This window comes from Taudactylus pleione, unplaced genomic scaffold (genome assembly GCF_031769625.1).
Source record: "Taudactylus pleione unplaced genomic scaffold, aTauple2 ptg000092l, whole genome shotgun sequence".
NCBI lineage: Eukaryota > Metazoa > Chordata > Amphibia > Anura > Myobatrachidae > Taudactylus > Taudactylus pleione.
Genome location: NW_028284494.1, coordinates 16,726,396 through 16,745,717, shown reverse-complemented (window position 1 = coordinate 16,745,717; position 19,322 = coordinate 16,726,396). Strand labels below are relative to the sequence as shown.

Here is a 19,322-nt window from a genome sequence, read left to right as displayed (position 1 = left end):
GGTCTCCTGCACTTAATGACGTTCACCCGGAGACCTGAAGGACTGAATGTTCAGTTTTTCAGGTCGTGTAATGGATAGGCCCCTTTACACTGAGAGTGATAAATCTGCATATCTCCCAGCAACACTCTTACCTATTATCAAGAGATCTGTACAACTATCGCCAAAGGGGCAATAAAACTGGCAATAATATCTAGAACTCTTGTGTTATTTCTGTGGTATATCAGAAGTATATGGAATATAGGAATTAACTTATAAGTGATAGATTGTTAATCACTGTATCACATTAGTAATCAATGAGAATTACTGTCTATTATAAGTCAAAAGTACTAAAAATAAAGTAAAATTGAGTAAACTTCTGGATTGTGCAGCATATTTACCAATACCGTTACAGCTTGGATATCACTTGAGAACTGGCAATACAGTACACTAATATGAATATATGAGAGATCTAATAGGATATAACACAATCTCATGAATACAATGTATTTTTCATAACCAGAATAACTTTATTGTGACATAGAATGGGGATATAATTGTGCTGCTTTTGTAATCACATTTCCTTACTTTGTAACATATTTCTATTATTGTTTAACCTATTGTCACTGTACTTTACATTGTGATATTAAATATTGAATAATAAAAGTTATATTTTAAATATACTGTGCACCGTAAGGGACATTTCAATTTTCTTCTTGTCGCTCTGAGATAATAGCAGGTTCTTAGTAGCAGCCATCTATGTCCCTCACTTCCAGGCTCCTGCCGTGGTCTCCCGTATGTGGACAGTGGTGCCGAGAGGGGGGTGGGGGTGGGTACCAATTACCCGGGCTTGTTGGAGGGGCCCGGGTCCGATGCCTCCCCTCCCTCTTACCTGTCAGCAGCCCAGCACACGCTGCAGTGGTCTCCTCTCCCACCTTGGATTTGCTGAGGGGCTTACAGCGCCCCCCTCCCAAGCGCACAGTGCCGCTGCAAATATGTTTTTCCTAAGGGGACGTGGCCAGGTCGCCCGCGATTAGGTCACGCGCCCTTCCCCCGGGCCGGCTCTCTACGGCCCTGCATGTGGACATATATACATGGACCCATGAGTGAGAGCATCTCGTCCCCCTTTATTATAATTTCTCCATCCCTCCTGCTACGGTGACGTCCTCCCCTCATCCTCCTCCCTCCACCCTGCCCCCTTGTATCAGTACCGCAGGTGCCACACACTGGGAGAAGCCAGTGTCTGCAGCACTGGGGAGGGGTTGCCGTATGGCTGTGTGTGTGTCACACTGTACAGTACCTGCTGGCACCAACTATGGAGCTGAGGGGGAAGGACCCCCCACCATTCCCTTCCCTTAATGAAAAGTCTAGATCTGCCCCTGGCACATATGCAGTAATGGTAGTTTATTTCCCCTTCATGCTAAGGACCTGGAAGTGACGTGAGTGGGGGCGGCCGGAAGTGCGATTCCATGCCCATAAAGTCCAGCTAGAGAAGAGACTTGTCCCATCGCGGGCTTGCTTTGCTCGCCACGCTCTGGGCTCGGTGGCTCGCCACAAGATTATATTTCCCCTCTATGTCCACGTGGATGGTAGGGAATGACGTTCTCTATGTCCACATGTATGGTAGGGAATGACGTTGGACAGTTGGATAGTAGCTGATGACATCAGAGTCCCATACCCTCCAACATTTCACAGGGAAAACCCGGTACAGGGGCGTGGCCGCATTCAAAGGGGGGCGTGGTTATATACAAAGGGGCGTGTCCACAGGGGGCTGTGCTCTATCGACTGAATTCAGAATCAATGGCCCAGGACTCTGGGAGAAGTGATACGCTTACCTTACCTTACTCGCTCCTACGTTCTTCCTTCTGCTTCGGGCGGCTCCTCACACACCACACACCCACTGCGGCTCCTCTCTCTCATTCAGCATGTCCTCAATAAAGTTTTCCTTTGATCACTGAAGCCGATGCGGAGTGATCACGACGTCACGCCGCGCCGGCTTCAGTGATCAGAGGAAAACTTTATTGAGGGAACACCGGACAATAGGTAAGGAAGGAGGCGGAGCGGGAGGGCTGCTGAGTGAGAAGTGACTCATGACGAGTGGTGGGGCTGTCACTGTTTGTCTGTCAGGGGGTAATAGCGGGCAGTAGTATCAGTGATGGATGGGCCCCGCTAGTGTCCGGGCCCGGGACACTGGCGGTCCTGCCCACCGGTACAAAACGGTACAACCCCTGTTTGCCGGTACAGACCTTTAAAAAGCGGTACTGTACCTGCTAAAATCTGTATAGTTGGAGGGTCTGGAGTCCTCTCCGTGAAGGGTATCTAGACACTACCATGCAATAATAGAGGGAGTTATAAGGTAATATACAGTGTAAGTAGTCAATGTGATGGTGGTATAAATGTATATATATATATATATATATATATATACATATATCAGCTATGAGACACTATACACAATGATAATAATGTGACCAGTGTGAGGTACAGTGGTAGATATCAGGGATATAAAGGTGATGTCAGGGGCAGAACTATGGGAGACAATGGAGGCGCTTGCCGCCGGGCTCCAGCTCTGAAGGGGCACCTCCTCCATTGTCCACAACATATTCACCCCACTTAGTAACTATGTACTCGGAGAGTACCACCACGGCCGCCCAATACATGGCACCCCTTCCCGGAACCTGAGAAGTCACCATACACTAGTGGAGAACTCCATGTCACACCATCAGCTGCTGTTGGGGGGGGGCACCAAATTATAACTTGCCTCCGGGCGTCTGGGATGAATTTACGCCACTGTGTGATGTACAGTAGTTGTTGGTATCGGCCTTATATGTGTATATATATTAGGGGGAACTGTCAAATCCTATATACAATATAAGCAGTCAGTGTGAGGTACAGTGTCAGTGGATAGACAATAGTTAGTGACCGCAGCAGATCACACACAAGGACACAGCGGTCCCAGTAGTTGTCTATAGGGATCTCCGAGGGAGGGGGTGGGGCCAGCATACGTGACGTCAGCCGCCGCTCGCTGCACAGTCTCTTCCGGGGCGCTGACTGATCCGGCCGGCAGCAGCCTCCACAGTTCCCTTCGCTGCCTGCGGCTGCTGGAGCGGGAGTTGCAGCATACACAGGTCAGTGTGGCGTGGGGATACAGAGGAGGAGCGCCTTGTGCTGCATGTATCCCCCGCCGGCTGCACAATGCTACCATATGTGCAGCTCAGCCTGGCTAGTGACTGCAGGGATCATGCAGGGGACGAGGGCTCAGTGATAGCGATAGCTGGGGAGGGAGGAGAAAGGGGTCTGAGCAGGCTCTATGTCACGTGGTGCAGGACAATACCCCAGGACAAGGACAGTGCCTGTCCCGTGCATGCACCATACAGTTACTATGCCCTATGTGATGCACTGCCAGTCTCCTGCATATAAGTTATAACAGTTATATGCTATGCCCTATGTGGTGCACTGCCAGTCTCCTGCATATAACAGTTATATACTATGCCCTATGTGGTGCACTGCCAGTCTCCTGCATATAACAGTTATATACTATGCCCTATGTGGTGCACTGCCAGTCTCCTGCATTTAAGTTATATACTATGCCCTATGTGGTGCACTGCCAGTCTCCTGCATATAACAGTTATATACTATACCCTATGTAATGCACTGCCAGCCTCCTGCATATAAGTTATATACTCTGCCCTATGTGGTGCGCTGCTAGTCTCCTGCATATAAGTTATATACTATGGCAGTGCACCACATAGGGCAGTCTCATGCATATAACCTGTAAGTGTGTTTATGCTGTAAGTGGGCCACTGATCCAGGGATAAGGACACACTGAACACTTCTTTCAATCAGTGTGACCTCCCTTGGTATGTAATTACACACCATGCTGCACTGTGCAGCAGAACCAGAAGTCCCAGCGTGCCCTGCAGCTGGAGTGATAGTGTGTGCATGCCTGTGTCCCGGGACAAGGGACAGTGGGTGCAGGGCAGTCCTCTGCCCCGTGTCTGTATTTGGAAGTCTGTCTCACTCACCGCACTGTGTGATGAATGGACACTTAGTGATTGACACTTGCAGCCGGCCAATCGCCTGCTTGCCGCGATCACCGGTTTAAAAATAGATGTTGAACTCTCTCGGTGAATGGCCAATCAGATGCTTTTACGGGGCGCAGGGGGCGGGCCGTACGCGGCGACGCAATGATGGGACGCAGCGCGACGAGAGGAGACACACGGCTTGCCCTTGAGGACGTGACGTCACCGACTTGTTGCCAAGCAACGAGTTGTCGCTGTAGGAAGCACCTTCATTCCCGTGTGACCCTCTTGTGTCTAACCTAGGTCATGCCGGGCTGTGAGCACTAATGTGACATGCATGGGCAGTGACACCTGCTCACTGTATTAGCATGTTAGTTTGTAAAACTCGAATTGTTTACAAACTATACAATATATTAATATATATGTCTAATAAAGGTGCATGTTATCCTCAATGTTTGATTCACAATTAGAAGAGATGTTATTAAATAATAAAACTACTTTGTAACTTTTTCTATGATTGCTTTGGCAAATATATCCCACATACAGATTTTAGAGAGGACTTTGTGCAACTATAACATATAAATGTCTATGATACCACTCAGACATGGTGCATGGTTTAATATTCTGGGATAAATTGAAAAAAGCTATATAACATAGTAAAAGTATTATTGGTTAGTTGGAGACGTTTGTGATTTAAATGAAATAGCGATGTATTGCAACATATATATTTATATAATATATATATTTTTTTGACATATTGTAATGCATTTGGGTTATTTGCTGACTCCCATCTGTAATTATATTGTACCACTTTCAGCTGGAAAGCACATTCTCTTGCAGTTGCATGCGCAGGTTACTCCCGACTGTGTATGATTCCTTGGGGTAAATTTACCAAAGGTGAGAGTTTTTAAAAGTGATGTTGCCCATAGCAACCAATCAGATTCTACTTAACATTTAACAAGCACCTTCTAGAAGATAATAGCTAGAATCGGGTTGGTTGCTATAGGCAACATCACTTTTAAAACTCACATCTAAAAACTCATTTTAGTAAATTTACCCCCTTGTGTCAAGTGGTTGTTATCCTTCTCTAGTTCTGATAATCTCTTGCAACGATCAACACATCTGTAATGAATATATTTGCTGTTAGAGGAAATGTTTAGGTGCTTCAATATAAAAGCAATCCTATATTTAACCCCCCCCCCCCTCACATAATGCAATTTATGAAATATGCAATGTTGACAATAAAACTATAGTCCACATCTACTTAATTATACAGGGATACACATTTAATCTTTATATCTTAAGTAATGCTGGGTACACACTGGCCAATACATCTGCTGGCCGTCTGCCAGTGTGTATAGGCGATAGGTATGTGAACTGCGTAGGTTATGGACATATCGCATTGGCTGTGCTGCACGACCGATGGACATATATGTGTGCAGATATATCTATCCATCGGCAAGTGTGTACGGGCGGTCTGCAGACCGCCCGTACACACACAGCTGCAGGGAAGGGGGCGGCCCTGCCTCCCTGCCAGCAGGACCCACTGCTGCCGGATAGATGATGGCCGTTCAGTGTGTATGAACGACCATCATCTAAAAATATATCTGCAGATCACCAGATCTGCAGAAATGTCTTTCAGGTGTGTACCTACCTTAAGCTTTCCTCCTAGCAGACAATGGGTGATATTTAAGTCAAAGCGATGTGCCGTCCTTGCATCAGGGCGCTGCGCACATAACAGTCATTTACTGTAGTGCCAAGATAGCAAGTACTCTCTTGCACTTCTATGGGGTGTGAGGGAAGACTGGGTGTTGGTGGATGCCTGAATGGCACCTCACTTTGAATTCGCCCCCCCGAAGCTTCTTTGGATTTTTTTGAAACACTCCAATGTGTCAACAGGAAGATTAGGTGTTGCCATTTGTTACACAAAGTAATAACCATGTTATTACTCGATAATATACTGCGTAGATCACTTTTAGTGCTATTTATGAGCCATCTGTTATCTTTCCGGCTCGGATTAGAGCACTCTCTTTTCCTTTTGTAATTACAGTAGGGTTGTGGATTTGATTACCTTGCTGGTTGACTCTACATTATCTGTGGTTTCAGCTTTCCTTATCAGGGCTAGGTTATCATTCACACATGGATATAACTTTGCACTTTCCTATGATGATTTTTTTTTTTTTTATTCTACTCAAAACTGTCGTTAAGTAGTTTTTTCACCTTTTGTGGTTTACTGTTTTGGGCACTTTTTTTTGTCTTTTTTTCTTTTTACTGTCATTATATAAATGCAAAATCTGTACATTTTGTTAATGTTTATGGCGATTTTGCTGTCATTTGTTTTGAAAATGTCCCAGGATTCGTACAGATGAGATGCCGAATACATTTTGTTTGTTTTTTATTTTTGCATTTGCTAGTGTATGGTTTGAAATTGGCGCGATTTACTTTTAGGAAAATTGAAGTTCGGTAAAGTTAGTTATTTCTTAAAATCCATCTTTTAGTATGTGTTTTACCTTCTAGTAGAGTCAAACTCCTAGATTAATGTTTGAAGGTTTGTATGAAAGCATGTTTGAAATATCATTACCAAAAGCTTTTATATAGCTAATATGACATGTATAATGTTGGTATATTTTATTACCCGTAGTATAATAATTTTTTTTTTAGCAGATATGCCTTTTAGTTCCATATCTAATACAGTTCCTGAAGGTGGCAGCAGATTACAAAGTGACTCTGATGCGACTGTCTCAGCCTGTTACCTGGAATATGTGTTATGCTGGTGTAAATATTGCTATGCAATTATGCATCCAGATAGTGCCCAACATGGTGTTTTCCTCATGTCATTTCCAATAGCACAGACTTTGAAAAGGGAAATCAAAATGCCATCAGAGCATACCGCAGGGCTCGACAAATTCCGGGGGCCAGGTCGCCATGGCTACCAGATTTGCTGCCTGAGATTCGTGCCTATAATATTGCTGTGTTCATATCATGCACAGGAGTGACTGCTGTGCCTCTGTCCGTCCCGGCCTGCACTGACGACTCCTCTCCATCCTGGCTTGCCCTGATCCCTGCTGTCTGTCCCAGTCTACGCTGATCCTCCTGTACGTCCCGGCTGTCTACTGTCTCCTATCTCTGGCTGCATAGAGCTCTCCGGTAGTAGGGTCTATACGTGGACAGGGATTGCGGAGCAGCTTCGGAGGGATAGTGGTGTGACCACGAGGGGAAGGGGGTTTTGTTGTACGTTCTGGCACCATTGTTTTAGGTGAAATGTGGTCCGTTATTACTGGGGGGTGGAGAAGGGGAGCTGTGCAGAGCAGTGAGGGGGCCTCCATTTTACTGTATCCATTCAACTGTGACCATTTTGTGGACTAGTACAGTATGTATAACAGTTGCATAACACACAGAGCTGTGCTCCTCACTCACTCCTGTAATTTTTTGGGGGAGGACGGTGGTCTGGCTCCTACACTTCCATCCTGGCTCCTAGATTTTAGAAAAATCAAGCCTTGATCAAGCCCTACATACATTGTTATAGGGTCCTTCCACAATATAGGCAAGCCAGGACAAGGGTTAAGTAAAAGAGGTACAGTAGCTGCTGTGGGTGCCACAGTATTGGGGGACAGGATCATATACAGAGAGACTATTCTTTTTGGCATTTAGTGCAGGACATATATCGCCTACCTTCCTCTAACATGCCTAATTTATGTGCATTTTTCTCTATAAATAGCATGTATAAGTAGGCCATATAACCTTATTATATAGGGCAGAGGTTCCCAAACGCAGTCCTCAAGGCTCCCCAACAGTTCAGGTTTTAGAGAGATCCATGCTTGAGCACAGGTGGTTAAATCAAGTTGACTGAGGTACTAATTATGGCACCTGTGCTCAACCATGGATATCTCGAAAACCTGAACTGTTGGGGAGCCTTGAGGACCGCGTTTGGGAACCTCTGAGATAGGGTGTTATCTATGGATGTGGTATGCATTGAGGGAAAATATATATAATGCTCCTCACTTAACAACCTGCCTATTTAACAACCATTCAGGCTTCTGATCTGCACTCCGTCCAGCTGGAACCTGTAGAATAACTAAAATGTTACTCAGTGTCCTTCTTTTTAGCTTTAATTGTACTGTGTAGTATGTAAGAGTTATGCAAATAAAACAGTTACAGTATTAACTTTGAGTTTCCTTTTAGACCTTTTCTTTATTCAGAATAAATAAAAACGATCACCTGTATTACGTATATGCGTCTCCTCGTTTAATGGCCTAGTCGCAGGAAGGGAACTCTGTCGTTAAGTGAGGAGCATCTGTATATACTGTTTTCTCTTACCTATGCAGCGCTCAAAGTCAACCCTTATACGGGGGAACCTGTGTAACATGCAAGTTATCTATTTTATATTATGGACTAAGCTATTCCAACATGGAAGGATCTTGATCATGTTTTATTCTAAGCTCGACTTTTATTGTAGCAGTCTATGTAAACAGAGCATGCGCATTGCCATAGTGATCCATATTTCCCAGCATTCCTTATTGTGCGTTCCGCTAGAAGACGCAGCAAGTGAACAAGCCCTATGATTTCTGTCAGTGCACAGAAGCTGTCTGAGGGAGCCCTAATCAGAAGATGCACAGTCTGTTTTATCTTCAAGCCGTTATCTAATTACATACGCTATTGATTGAGAGGCTGTGTCTGGCTTATGCTTTTTCCTATGTGATACTGATAGTAATGCTCTTTATTGCCTATGCCACAGGTTCTCAAGCTTGGTTCTCAGGACCCCAAACAGTGCATGTTTTCCAGGTCTCCTCACAAAATCACAAGTGAAATATTATCTCCACCTTTTGGATGTTATAAAATGTGTCAGTGAGTAATGAATACACCTGTGCTCTTGCTGGGTGACCTGGAAAACCTGAACTGTGTGGGGTCCTGAGTACCCAGTTTGAGAACCACTGGCCTATGCTAATGTACTAAGAAGTCAAGCGGGGCATACTGTATATTTATTTCTCTTCACACATAATGATGCTGTGTTTCCTCCTTTTAAACATAAGGAACATCGGTCCGTCAGTACAAGAACTTGGTTCCTTTAGCACGTGTGGGTGACTGCCATCTGTCCTGGTACTTTATCTCATAACTCCATCTGGTGACGCTATTGTCACAGGGCTTCCCCTGGTATTTTTTCATTATATATATTTAGTAAATCTGAGCAGAACACATTTCCCATTACAAGTATGGGAAATGCAAACTACTTACTAAAAATATGTGAATTGGAGTAGTTTTTCACGAAAACTACTCCAATTGACCTTTAATACATTCATTTGATATTAAAATAATGTGAAAAAAGTGTGAAAACACCCGTTTTCACATAATTAAAAAAAAATAATGTTAATAAATCTGCTCCTTTTAGGTTTAATTCTATCTCTTTTATGCTATACAAATAGCATTATATATTTTCTTGTAGGTTTTGTTTGATGTGATATTTTAATGCATAACTAATACATTTTATGTTTTTATGAATTAGGTTATAGGAGTGTGTGCACCCAAACAGCCTTCTATTTTTCTCTTTTGGTATGGGTACAGTCTTCATGAGCTATTGGGTAGCACCACTAAAGGTATTTGAGACGACTTACGGTTATTTCCAAAATTTGGTGCTGGATTGATTCCCATCTCTTCCCCAAATGTATAATATGATTTAGTTGAATCTGTTTATAGTACTTATATAACACCTCAGTCAGTGCCTCCGTGTTTATATTATTCGTGGCCCTAGGGGTAGATTCGGTTAGTCGTGAGGTTCCATTGGAACCACTAAAGTTAATGCTGTTGTAGGGTATCCAGGCCGGAAAACCTCACTTCTTTTTACTGTCATCCTATAGGTCTGTGCAACAAACAAATATGGTTTCCATACCATAGTAACCAGTTATGCGGGCAGACACGCATTATCGGAACCACGCACTTCGTTGAATCTGCCCTCTAGTGGCAGGTTACTCTAATTCCTAATCATTGAATCCATGCCACAAGCACGTTCAGTATGGTTGTTTTCAATTTTTGAGTAGTTAAATCTTATTTTATTTTTACAGGAGGACGTTTGACATAGAAGCCCTAGAGTAAGATCCAGTCAACATGTCGGGCATCCTAAGATCAGTGGCTACTAGCTACACAAGTCCTCTGTTCAGCAGCGTAATATCCCTGAAGGTCCAGACTGTGAAGACACCATGTTTGCGGACGTTTCGCACCCACCGGGTCCTCTGGTGCCAGCAGCCAATCAAATCAGGTAACCATTTGTCTCAGAGTTCCTGTACACACCTTTTGTGGGTGAGGTGTTTCAAACTTTTGGAGAGAGATAAAGCAACCAGTCGTGTGCTGTCATTTTATAGACCGATAAATGATAAGGTGAGAAGTTACCCATCGTAACCATATCTCTGAGGTTTGGTACATCTCCCCTTGTGTGTGATCCCTCTAATAGTACATTTGATGCCAGAGTTCAGTTGTGCGTGTTTTACAGTAACTTGTACCCTAAATTATAAATGTTTTCAGATACCAGGTAGATTCGTTACTAGATAAAGGTACAAAGAAGCAGGTCGTAGAACTCTAAAGGCCCCCATACACTGGGCGATAAAGCAGGCGATCCGACTGATTGGTGCGATTTGCCTGCTATATCGCACCATGTATGGTCCTGATATCGGGCCGAGCGCACTCCCGTGGAGTCGTACATCGCATTCCCTGATCTTTCTGCAGGACCAATCGATCAGGGGATGCGATGTGCGATCCCATGGATTGTGGTGAGGGGAGGGGGAGCCGGCATATCGGGCGGTCGGCCACCCGATCGCACCGTGTGTGCGGACCTTCCGATATGTGGGACGACGGAACCCCAGTCGCCTCGTACGATGCCATCGCACCGTGTATGGGTGCCTTAATACCTGTCATCATCTATAGCCGTTGTGTACATCCTTTTTGTTTTTTTGCTATTAAAGTAGACTCCAGAAATGTCAGTGTGCTGCTGTACTGCGACCCTAAAATTTTGAGGTTGAAAAGATAATGTATAAACTCCCTAAATGTCTGACTAGCAGTTATGCTCTAGAGCTCAGCGGAGATATTATACAGGTGAGAGAGAGTAATCATTCCCGGAAGTATGCCACTGACCTAATTTGGTTAGCTCTGCTCTATTCCCCGTCATTTCTTTCTAGTCCACTGCTGTCCCCCAGGTCATCAAACCAGTTCAGGGTGACAGAAGGGTGATTTGGCTACAGCCATACTCACTGGCCATTTAAACGGCTCCGATACTTACTGTTCAGCTCCTGTGCCTGAATTCTGCACCCAGATCTGGGTCTGCTGTCTGCCAGGAGAAGAGTTGCATGCTGGTCATCTAGACTGAGAGATTATTGCAGAGGGGAAATTCTGATCTTGTCGATCGTACATAGTATAATGCACTGCCTACTATAAACTATAGGAGCAGATTCAATTACTGCGGGACTTCCCATGCAGCTGCAGCTCCCGGGTTGAACACCCAGAGGTATTCAATTATTTGGCAATTTCCTGCGGCTATCGCTCATTATCTCATCGCTCCTGGGTTAAGAGCCCGGAGCTATGGAATTGCCCTGCGTGGCATGCCCCAGAGGGTGGACTTAACATGGATTTTTCTTCCATAGCTCCAGGAAGCACAAAGCAGTAACTTGAGTTTATTTCATAGTGGTCACAGAAATTCAGAGGTGATATTTGTATGACTGTATGGGACACATTTATTTCTTGTATTAAACACGTTTTCCTATTGAACACTGAAGATGAGCACAGTTTAGTTTTTAAGATATTTTCCACGAGTTAATACATATAATAACATCAAATATTACAGGGTTGTTAAATACAGAAAGTTAAATGTTATTGTCCTATATGTTCCATATCTTGCTAAGTGCTGGTGACCTTAGTTACCTAATATCAGACCGAGTAATGCTCTGAAAACGTTCTTTACATGTGAGCTTATATAAAAGTTATATTAAACTGTTTTTGCTGGGGCTGCATTTTTTAAATAGAATTATTTGGAACGATTTGTTTATGGAAAGTGATAAGTATAGAGCCCAGAAAAGCACTACTTATCTCGTATATGAATGTGGTACTTGCAGTCCCCCATGTCTCTTGTGTTATGAGCAGTGGTCCACAATTAACTGGTCCTATAGAAGTTAGTTCTATAATACTACCCCCTCCTCTCCTTTCTGTGTGCCCGTTCTTACCCTAATTGTCCCTTGGTTTATTATACTACATAGTGACAGCTTGAAGCATTGACTCCTCGGGGAAACTTCTCTTTTTGTTAATAATTAAGATTGTTGAAATGTTTTCGAAGTTAATATCTCACCTCAGAGAGTAATTTTAAAGTTCTCCCGCTTAATACTACACCGAAGGCTGTAATATTTTCAGTATAGCCCTCACTTAACCTAATAGTTATTTACTTCCAAAGTTCAGCACCTGATGACCTGTCCACTACTTCTCTATCCAGCAAGGGGGATTTACTGAGGAAGTGACTGTGCTGACTACTGCAGCTTTCCAGTCTGTGTTCCTGCTCTGTACGGTACTGCCAGAATGTGTCTTATCTATGGACCACTAGTTTGTTTTATTACAAAAACGTCATCACCAGAATGACAAGTTATACAAAGTACACCTTAGGCTGACGGACGGGGTCAGGAGGGTCCTGCTCATGAGACTGACGGCCTACAGGAAGAGGGCAATGGGAGCTAGCGGCACGCAGAGTGGACATTGATCCGCACGATATAATACTTATAGGGAATGGTATCAGACGACCGTAGATGGGCCATAGTGAAGAGCTGGATAATGACAGGGTGTTTGGTTTATTCAAGGCAAATGGTACAAGATGACGTTAATCCTGCACTGCACCATGTTTACTGTCCTGCTAAAACCGTCTGCTTTTAGTGGGACAGTCCCGCTTTTCAGGGACTGACCCTTTGTCCCACCCACGCACAGCAGTGTCCCGCAGGAGGTTGTCACTACCGCTGCATGCAGCGTCCATTCAGTGTAGGGTAGGGATGGCTGTCGACCATTGATGGTTAAGAATCATCGTCTGTTAACTACCGATGGCCGAGGCGTTCACCATCAATAGTAGACATGTAATGGTTCTCCGCAATATATAAAGTCTTCCAACCTTTGGCGCTGCCCCTCAAAGCAGCAGAAAAAGACTGTATAATACGTCACCAAACTTATATATGCATAGATACAAAAAACAGGTACGATCTTACAATTTTTGTATCTATGTAATGGTTCTCTGCTATCGATGGTAGACTGGGAATTTATAGTTTTTTAAAAAAAAAAATTTCTTGTTCCATGTGGCACAGAGCTTGGCCCCATCCCCGGCGGCCTATTTTAAGATCCAAAATCATTTACAATAAACTGGAAGATATGTTTTAAAACGCTTAATAGTCAGAAATGCATTCTCTTAGAAAATGATGTTTTTATATTTCGGTTTTATCCCAAGGTATTTCATCCTGTGTGATGTCTTTCTTTTTTTTTTCTTTTTTTGCTGTGTTCGATTGATATTTCTGTACAGTTATTGGGGGTCTTAATTGTAATATTCAATATTACCTGTGCTATGCAGGATGAGTAGTCTTAGTATATTTCCCAGTGAAGTCCCATACAGTTTACAGGACAATGATCCCTGCATATATTCTAAATCATTCTTAGTTTTTTTCTATTAATTCTCACCTGACAAACTAAAATCTGGCTCAAACTGAGAGTCTTCCTGCTAGAGCCAGATAGACTTGTCATGAGTGACAGTCATATGCTGATATGGTTAGTGCATACCAGTATGTGGAAAACTTGATAAGCAGGTAAGTTGATGATTAATTCTGCCTGACTTTTACTATTCCCACTAGAGGTCAAGTGAAGAGTAAATGGAGAAGCAGTATTTTTTTTTCCTTTATTATGATAAAAAGTAAGACTCTGGACACTGAGTCGTTCTTTATTGATATTTAATAGTTTGAAGTGGAAATGGTTAAAATTCCCAATTTGTATCAATAATCCCTTTTGGGAACATTGACACTCTGCTAATGCATAGTCCCATTAATTGACCCTGTTCAGAATATCTAAAATTGCAGGTATTTTTGAGAAAAAAAAATATAAATAAATAGAATAAAATTAAATTTGAATACAGACATGCGCTGTAGTTCTAAATTTGTTTAATGTACTGCCTTTCTGTACATAGTATTTTACTGTGACTTTCTCATTATATTACTTCAATATACACAAGTGGGAGATCAAGTCCCACTCCCCTGTAAGAATGAACCTTAAGCTCCTGTATCTGAATACAAATACATTGCACTTCAGTAGCCCTTTAATTGAGTTACTGTGTAATTGGTATATGAAATAAAATTCTGTGTCTGACTGTTTAGTAGCCTCTTACATTTCTCTGCCCCAGTCGCCCCCTAAATGAGTCTCCACTGGCCTGAGACATCCTATATGGACAACTGTAGAGTTATTATAGTGCACCATAGACCTATCCCAACAGCTGTGAATTTTATAGAAATATTAATTTTCTCTTTGTCACTGCTTCTGAAGTTGTTGCTCCCCCTCCCCAAGTCCACTGAATGCCGAAATCTGGACATGGCACAATCCATTGTAAGACTCATTGAGCTCGGAGTTTGTAATGAAGAAATTAAGAGGTTAGTTGCCTGTCAGGAGCTACTGCTCCACGATATGAGGCACTTGTATAGATGTGTCCACATACTCTTCTCCTCAAATTGGGATACAGTTTAAATCCCAGCGGTTGGGATGCTGGCGCAGGAAACCGTCACCAGTCAGAATATACCAGCTCCAGCAACCTGAACGCTGGCATCCCGACTGTAAGTAGTGGGGTTAGAGTTGGGTTAGGTATTAGGTTTATGCACTAGGGGGGAAGGGTTAGGCTTAGGTATTAGGTTCATGCACTAGGGGGGGAAGGGTTAGGTTTAGGTATTAGGTTTCGGCACTGGGGGGGGGAGGGTTAGGGTGCAGGGGGGGAGGGGGAGGAGTTAGGTTTATGATTCGCAGTGGAGGGGAAGTTAGGTTTAGGCTGTAGGTAGGGAGGGTTAGGTTTAAGGATAGGGTTAGGATACTTAACAGGTGGCGGTATCCTAACTGTCGGGATGCCTGTGTTGGGATTCTGATCGCCGGGATCCCGAGCGCCGGCTTCCCGCACCCAACCCCTCAAATTGCCACAAATAGCCCGGTTTGGTGCGCCACAGACTTTGCGACTTAGCCACCTCATGTGACTTTCTTAAAATATGCATCTTAATCTGCTAGTCCATAACAGTTTTTTGCAACAAAAATACTAATCCTAAATACTTAGTATACTATTAACAAAATAAGCCGCAGAATTCAGGAACAAGTATGCAATCTGGCTAAAAAGAGAAGACAGAAGTCCTATACGAGTGCCTCACCCCACACATCGTTATGTGTAATCTGCTACTTTATTCCAATTCCTTTGCAACAAGAAAATAAAATACTAATCCTAGATACATAGTGGGCAATTCAATTCAGCGGGTGTTGAATAGAGCCGGGACCAGCTATTCAATTCAGCAGGCTGTTAGGCCACCTAAATGATTTCTTCTCACACCCTCCTGAGGGTGCAAGGAGAAATGTAACTGAAGTGCCGGCTGCGATGCTGTTTTCCAGCTTAGCACAGCACTGACAGCCTCGAGGCCGGCACTTTAGTCGGAGAATGTCGGTTCTCGTGACTAAACACCCAGGTTAATTCGCAATAACCGTAATTCTCCGACTTAACTTGTAACAGTCGGACTAAACAGCGCGCTAAATTGAATAGCTCCGGAACCAACATCCCGGCGCTATTCAACTCCCACTGAATTGAATCGACCCCTTAGTACACTATTAGTGAATTAAGATGCTAAATTAAGAAAAATTACTGAAACACAGGAATCTCTACCCGTGATGGAGAGTCTAAGTTGTGCCAGGTGTCATGCGCTATATAACACAAAGTTGTATGAGGACTCTGCTGTAAATATAGTTGAATCGTTGAATGTAGGTGGAGTGATATTGTTGTACACGCTGAAACTTGCAACAAAGTTTTGTGTCCAATATGCTTTTAAAAGGAAGAGAAAACTAATAAGGTTTCCCAACGATGTGACTGTTGCCATGTGTTAAAAAGAATTATACATCAGAAATATAGGCAGACCAAATCCAGAGGTTAAAAAATAATAAACTAAAAGAAAAATATAGAAAGTTAGTCCAATAGCAGCTAAACACAATTAAACCTTCTGAAGAAGAAGAAAATAAAAGAAAGGAAAAAAACTGCAGTCTGTCAAAGAAGTCCATCTAAATTTCTTTATGAAGGTAAAGGAAAACTGGGTACACACCTTACGGCGGTGCATTGCGACAAGCAATGTAACGATACATCACGTGCGCCGTACAATTGCTCAATCCATCTTGCGACGGCGTAATGTATCTTTACATGCTGGATGCTCATTAAATTGCCCCATTGGACGTGCAGCGCATCCAATGGGACTATTCAACGAATGACGGATGGGAAAGACACATCGTTCGAATGAGACACTATACAATGTGTGTGAGATATCTTTCCGATAAGAGTTGTGATGATATATATCGAATGGTGTGTACCCAGCTTCAGGTTAAAAACTGAAGAGGGTGGATATATTGAAAGTTACATGGACATTCAACATTGCCTACATTATTTTGCTCTGTATTTACTGTTAAACAGTAGAAGAGATAATCTACAAGAGAGTGGAAGGTGTGTTCTAGTGTACAGTAGACACAAATACACTATAATTAATAAAGAAGTTAACTGTCAAAAGGAAAATTAAACATTTCTTCAGATGTTAGTATTAATAGAACCTACATAAGTGCTTGCAGCCTCATTTAACCAAACTTTAACAATCGCTGCTAACCAGTGTAATCCAGGTGGCAGGAGAATGTAAAATGCAGTTCCTCTACAAAAAAAAGCCATAATAAATAAATAATGCAATGAAAGACCTTTCATATATAAATATAAAATGTTGACTATTGAGAGTAAAATCAATGGGCGTAGCCAAGACAACATGGATTTACAGCTGGCAAACCACCTCAAACGTTATATTTTAGTAAGCCATTTGATAACGTATACGGCAATAAATTCCTAACTGAAGATTCAGAATGATTTGACTCCTATAGCAGAATGTTTGGCTTCTCCACAGGAGTGTTAACGTCAATGGGTCTGATGAAGTTCTGGTAACCAGTGGAGCACCCGAGGGATCAGCCCGGCTTTATCTCATCTATTTGTGGTATTACTTGGGGTCTGACTTTTTTGGACATGCCACGAAGATTTGTAACAGGGTTGATGCACCTCATGGGGTAAATGAAATGCATAGAGATATATAGATATAGATAGATATATAAAAAATAATAGAAAGTGAATAGAGGAATAGACTAAAATGTGCAATCTTAAATGTAATACATCACAATGTAAAATAATGCAGATGAGACCCCAAAAATCTAAAAGCAGAGATTTAAATGGTGACATCAACTGCAACAGAGGAATCGGACCTTGGACATATGGTTTTAGATGACATGAAGGTTAAATTTTTTTGTAATGGGAGTACCCACTTGTTTACCAAGCAGTGTGTACAAGGAGTTTGTGCTAGATTTGCTTAAGGAGTAATGGTCATTTTCAGACACTGGTTTGCAAGAGTTTAGCATGCGTTCTTGGTTTGTAATGTGCCTCCGAAAGCTAGGAGTCCGCTGCCAGCTCCCCATCTGAATGAACAATTACGCATCTGTTACTGTTTATGTAAGGAGGACACACAGCTAGATGAAAGAGGAGAGGCCTACATCCGATTCTGGGACATATCCAGAGCGATGCTGATAATAGCAGGATGGAGGTAATGATAATTACGAGCACGAGTATATGACAGAACCTATAGCTGCTAGGTTTAAAGCTGCACTTAGTATTAAGGCAAAAACAACCTGGTCTTGCCTTATAACTAGGGATGTGCAGGCTCGGTTCTACTCTGTTCCGTTCGGTTCTTTTTACCGAATCTTATTGACTATCCAAAACTCGTGACAGCTGAAACCCAATAAGATCCGGTAAAAAGAACCGAACGGAACCGAGTAGAACCGAGCCTGCACATCCCTACTTATAACTAATTATTGCTCTAGTGAGCATATTGCCAGAATTGCGCCTGGACCAGCAAATAGAAGTCTATTACAGTTTGGACCGTTGTCTTGGTTACTTAAAGCTGTATATGTTAAATATTGTTTTGCCTTGCTACATTTACAAAGAAAAGGCAGTATGCAGTTAAGTACACTACCATTCAAAAGTTCGGGGTCACTTAGAAATTTCCTTATTTTTGAAAGAAAAGCACAGTTTTTTTCAATGATGATAACATTAAATTAATCAGAAATACAGGCTATACATTATTAATGTGGTAAATGACTATACTAGCTGCAAACGTCTGGTTTTTAATGGAATATCTACATAGGTGTATAGAAGCCCATTTCCAGCAACCATGACTCCACTGTTCTAATGGTACATTGTGTTTGCGCATTAGAAGACTAATGGATGATTTGAAAACCCTTGTGCAATTATGTTAGCACAGATGAAAACGGGTTTGCTCGTTAGAGAAGCTATAAAACTGGCCTTCCTTTGAGCTAGTTGAGTATCTGGAGCATCACATTAGTGGGTTTGATTATACTCTCCAAATGACCAGAAAAAGAGAACTTTTTCATGTGAAACTCGACAGTCTATTCTTGTTCTTAGAAATGAAGGCTATTCCATGCGAGAAATTGTCAAGAAACTGAACATTTCCTACAACGGTGTGTACTACTCCCTTCAGAGAACAGCACAAACAGCCTCTAACCAGAGTAGAAAGAAAAGTGGGAGGCCCCGGTGCACAACTGTGCAAGAAGACAAGGACATTAGAGTCTCTAGTTTGAGAGATAGCCGCCTACAAGTCCTCAACTGGCAACTTCATTAAATGATACCCGCAAAACGCCAGTGTCAACGTTTACAGTGAAGAGGCGACTCCAGGATGCTGGCCTTCTAGGCAGAGTGGCAAAGAAAAAGCCATATCCGAGACTTGCCAATAAAAGGAAAATATTAATATGAGCAAAAGAACCCAGACATTGGACAGAGGAAGATTGGAAAAAAGTGTTATGGACAGACGAATCGAAGATTGAGGTGTTTGGATCACACAGAAGAACATTTGTGAGATGCAGAACAAGTGAAAAGATCCTGGAAGAGTGCCTGACGCCATTTGTCAAGCATGGTGGAGGTAATGTGATGGTCTGGGGCTGCTTTGGGGCTGGTAAAGTGGGAGATTTGTACAAGGTAAAAGGGATTTTGAATAAGGAAGGCTATCA

At 42.7% G+C, this 19,322-nt stretch overlaps 1 protein-coding gene across 1 annotated transcript in view; it reads left to right on the top strand.

The window, feature by feature from the left end:
- Positions 1-2,996: 2,996 nt before the first annotated feature.
- Positions 2,997-19,322, top strand: part of NNT (nicotinamide nucleotide transhydrogenase) — a 120,058-nt gene continuing 103,732 nt past the window's right edge. Inside the window, exons 1-2 of the mRNA XM_088469433.1 lie at positions 2,997-3,104; positions 10,055-10,248. Coding sequence (XP_088325559.1) covers positions 10,098-10,248 — 151 coding nt within the window. The 5' untranslated portion in view covers positions 2,997-3,104; positions 10,055-10,097. The remainder of the gene's footprint in view (positions 3,105-10,054; positions 10,249-19,322) is intronic.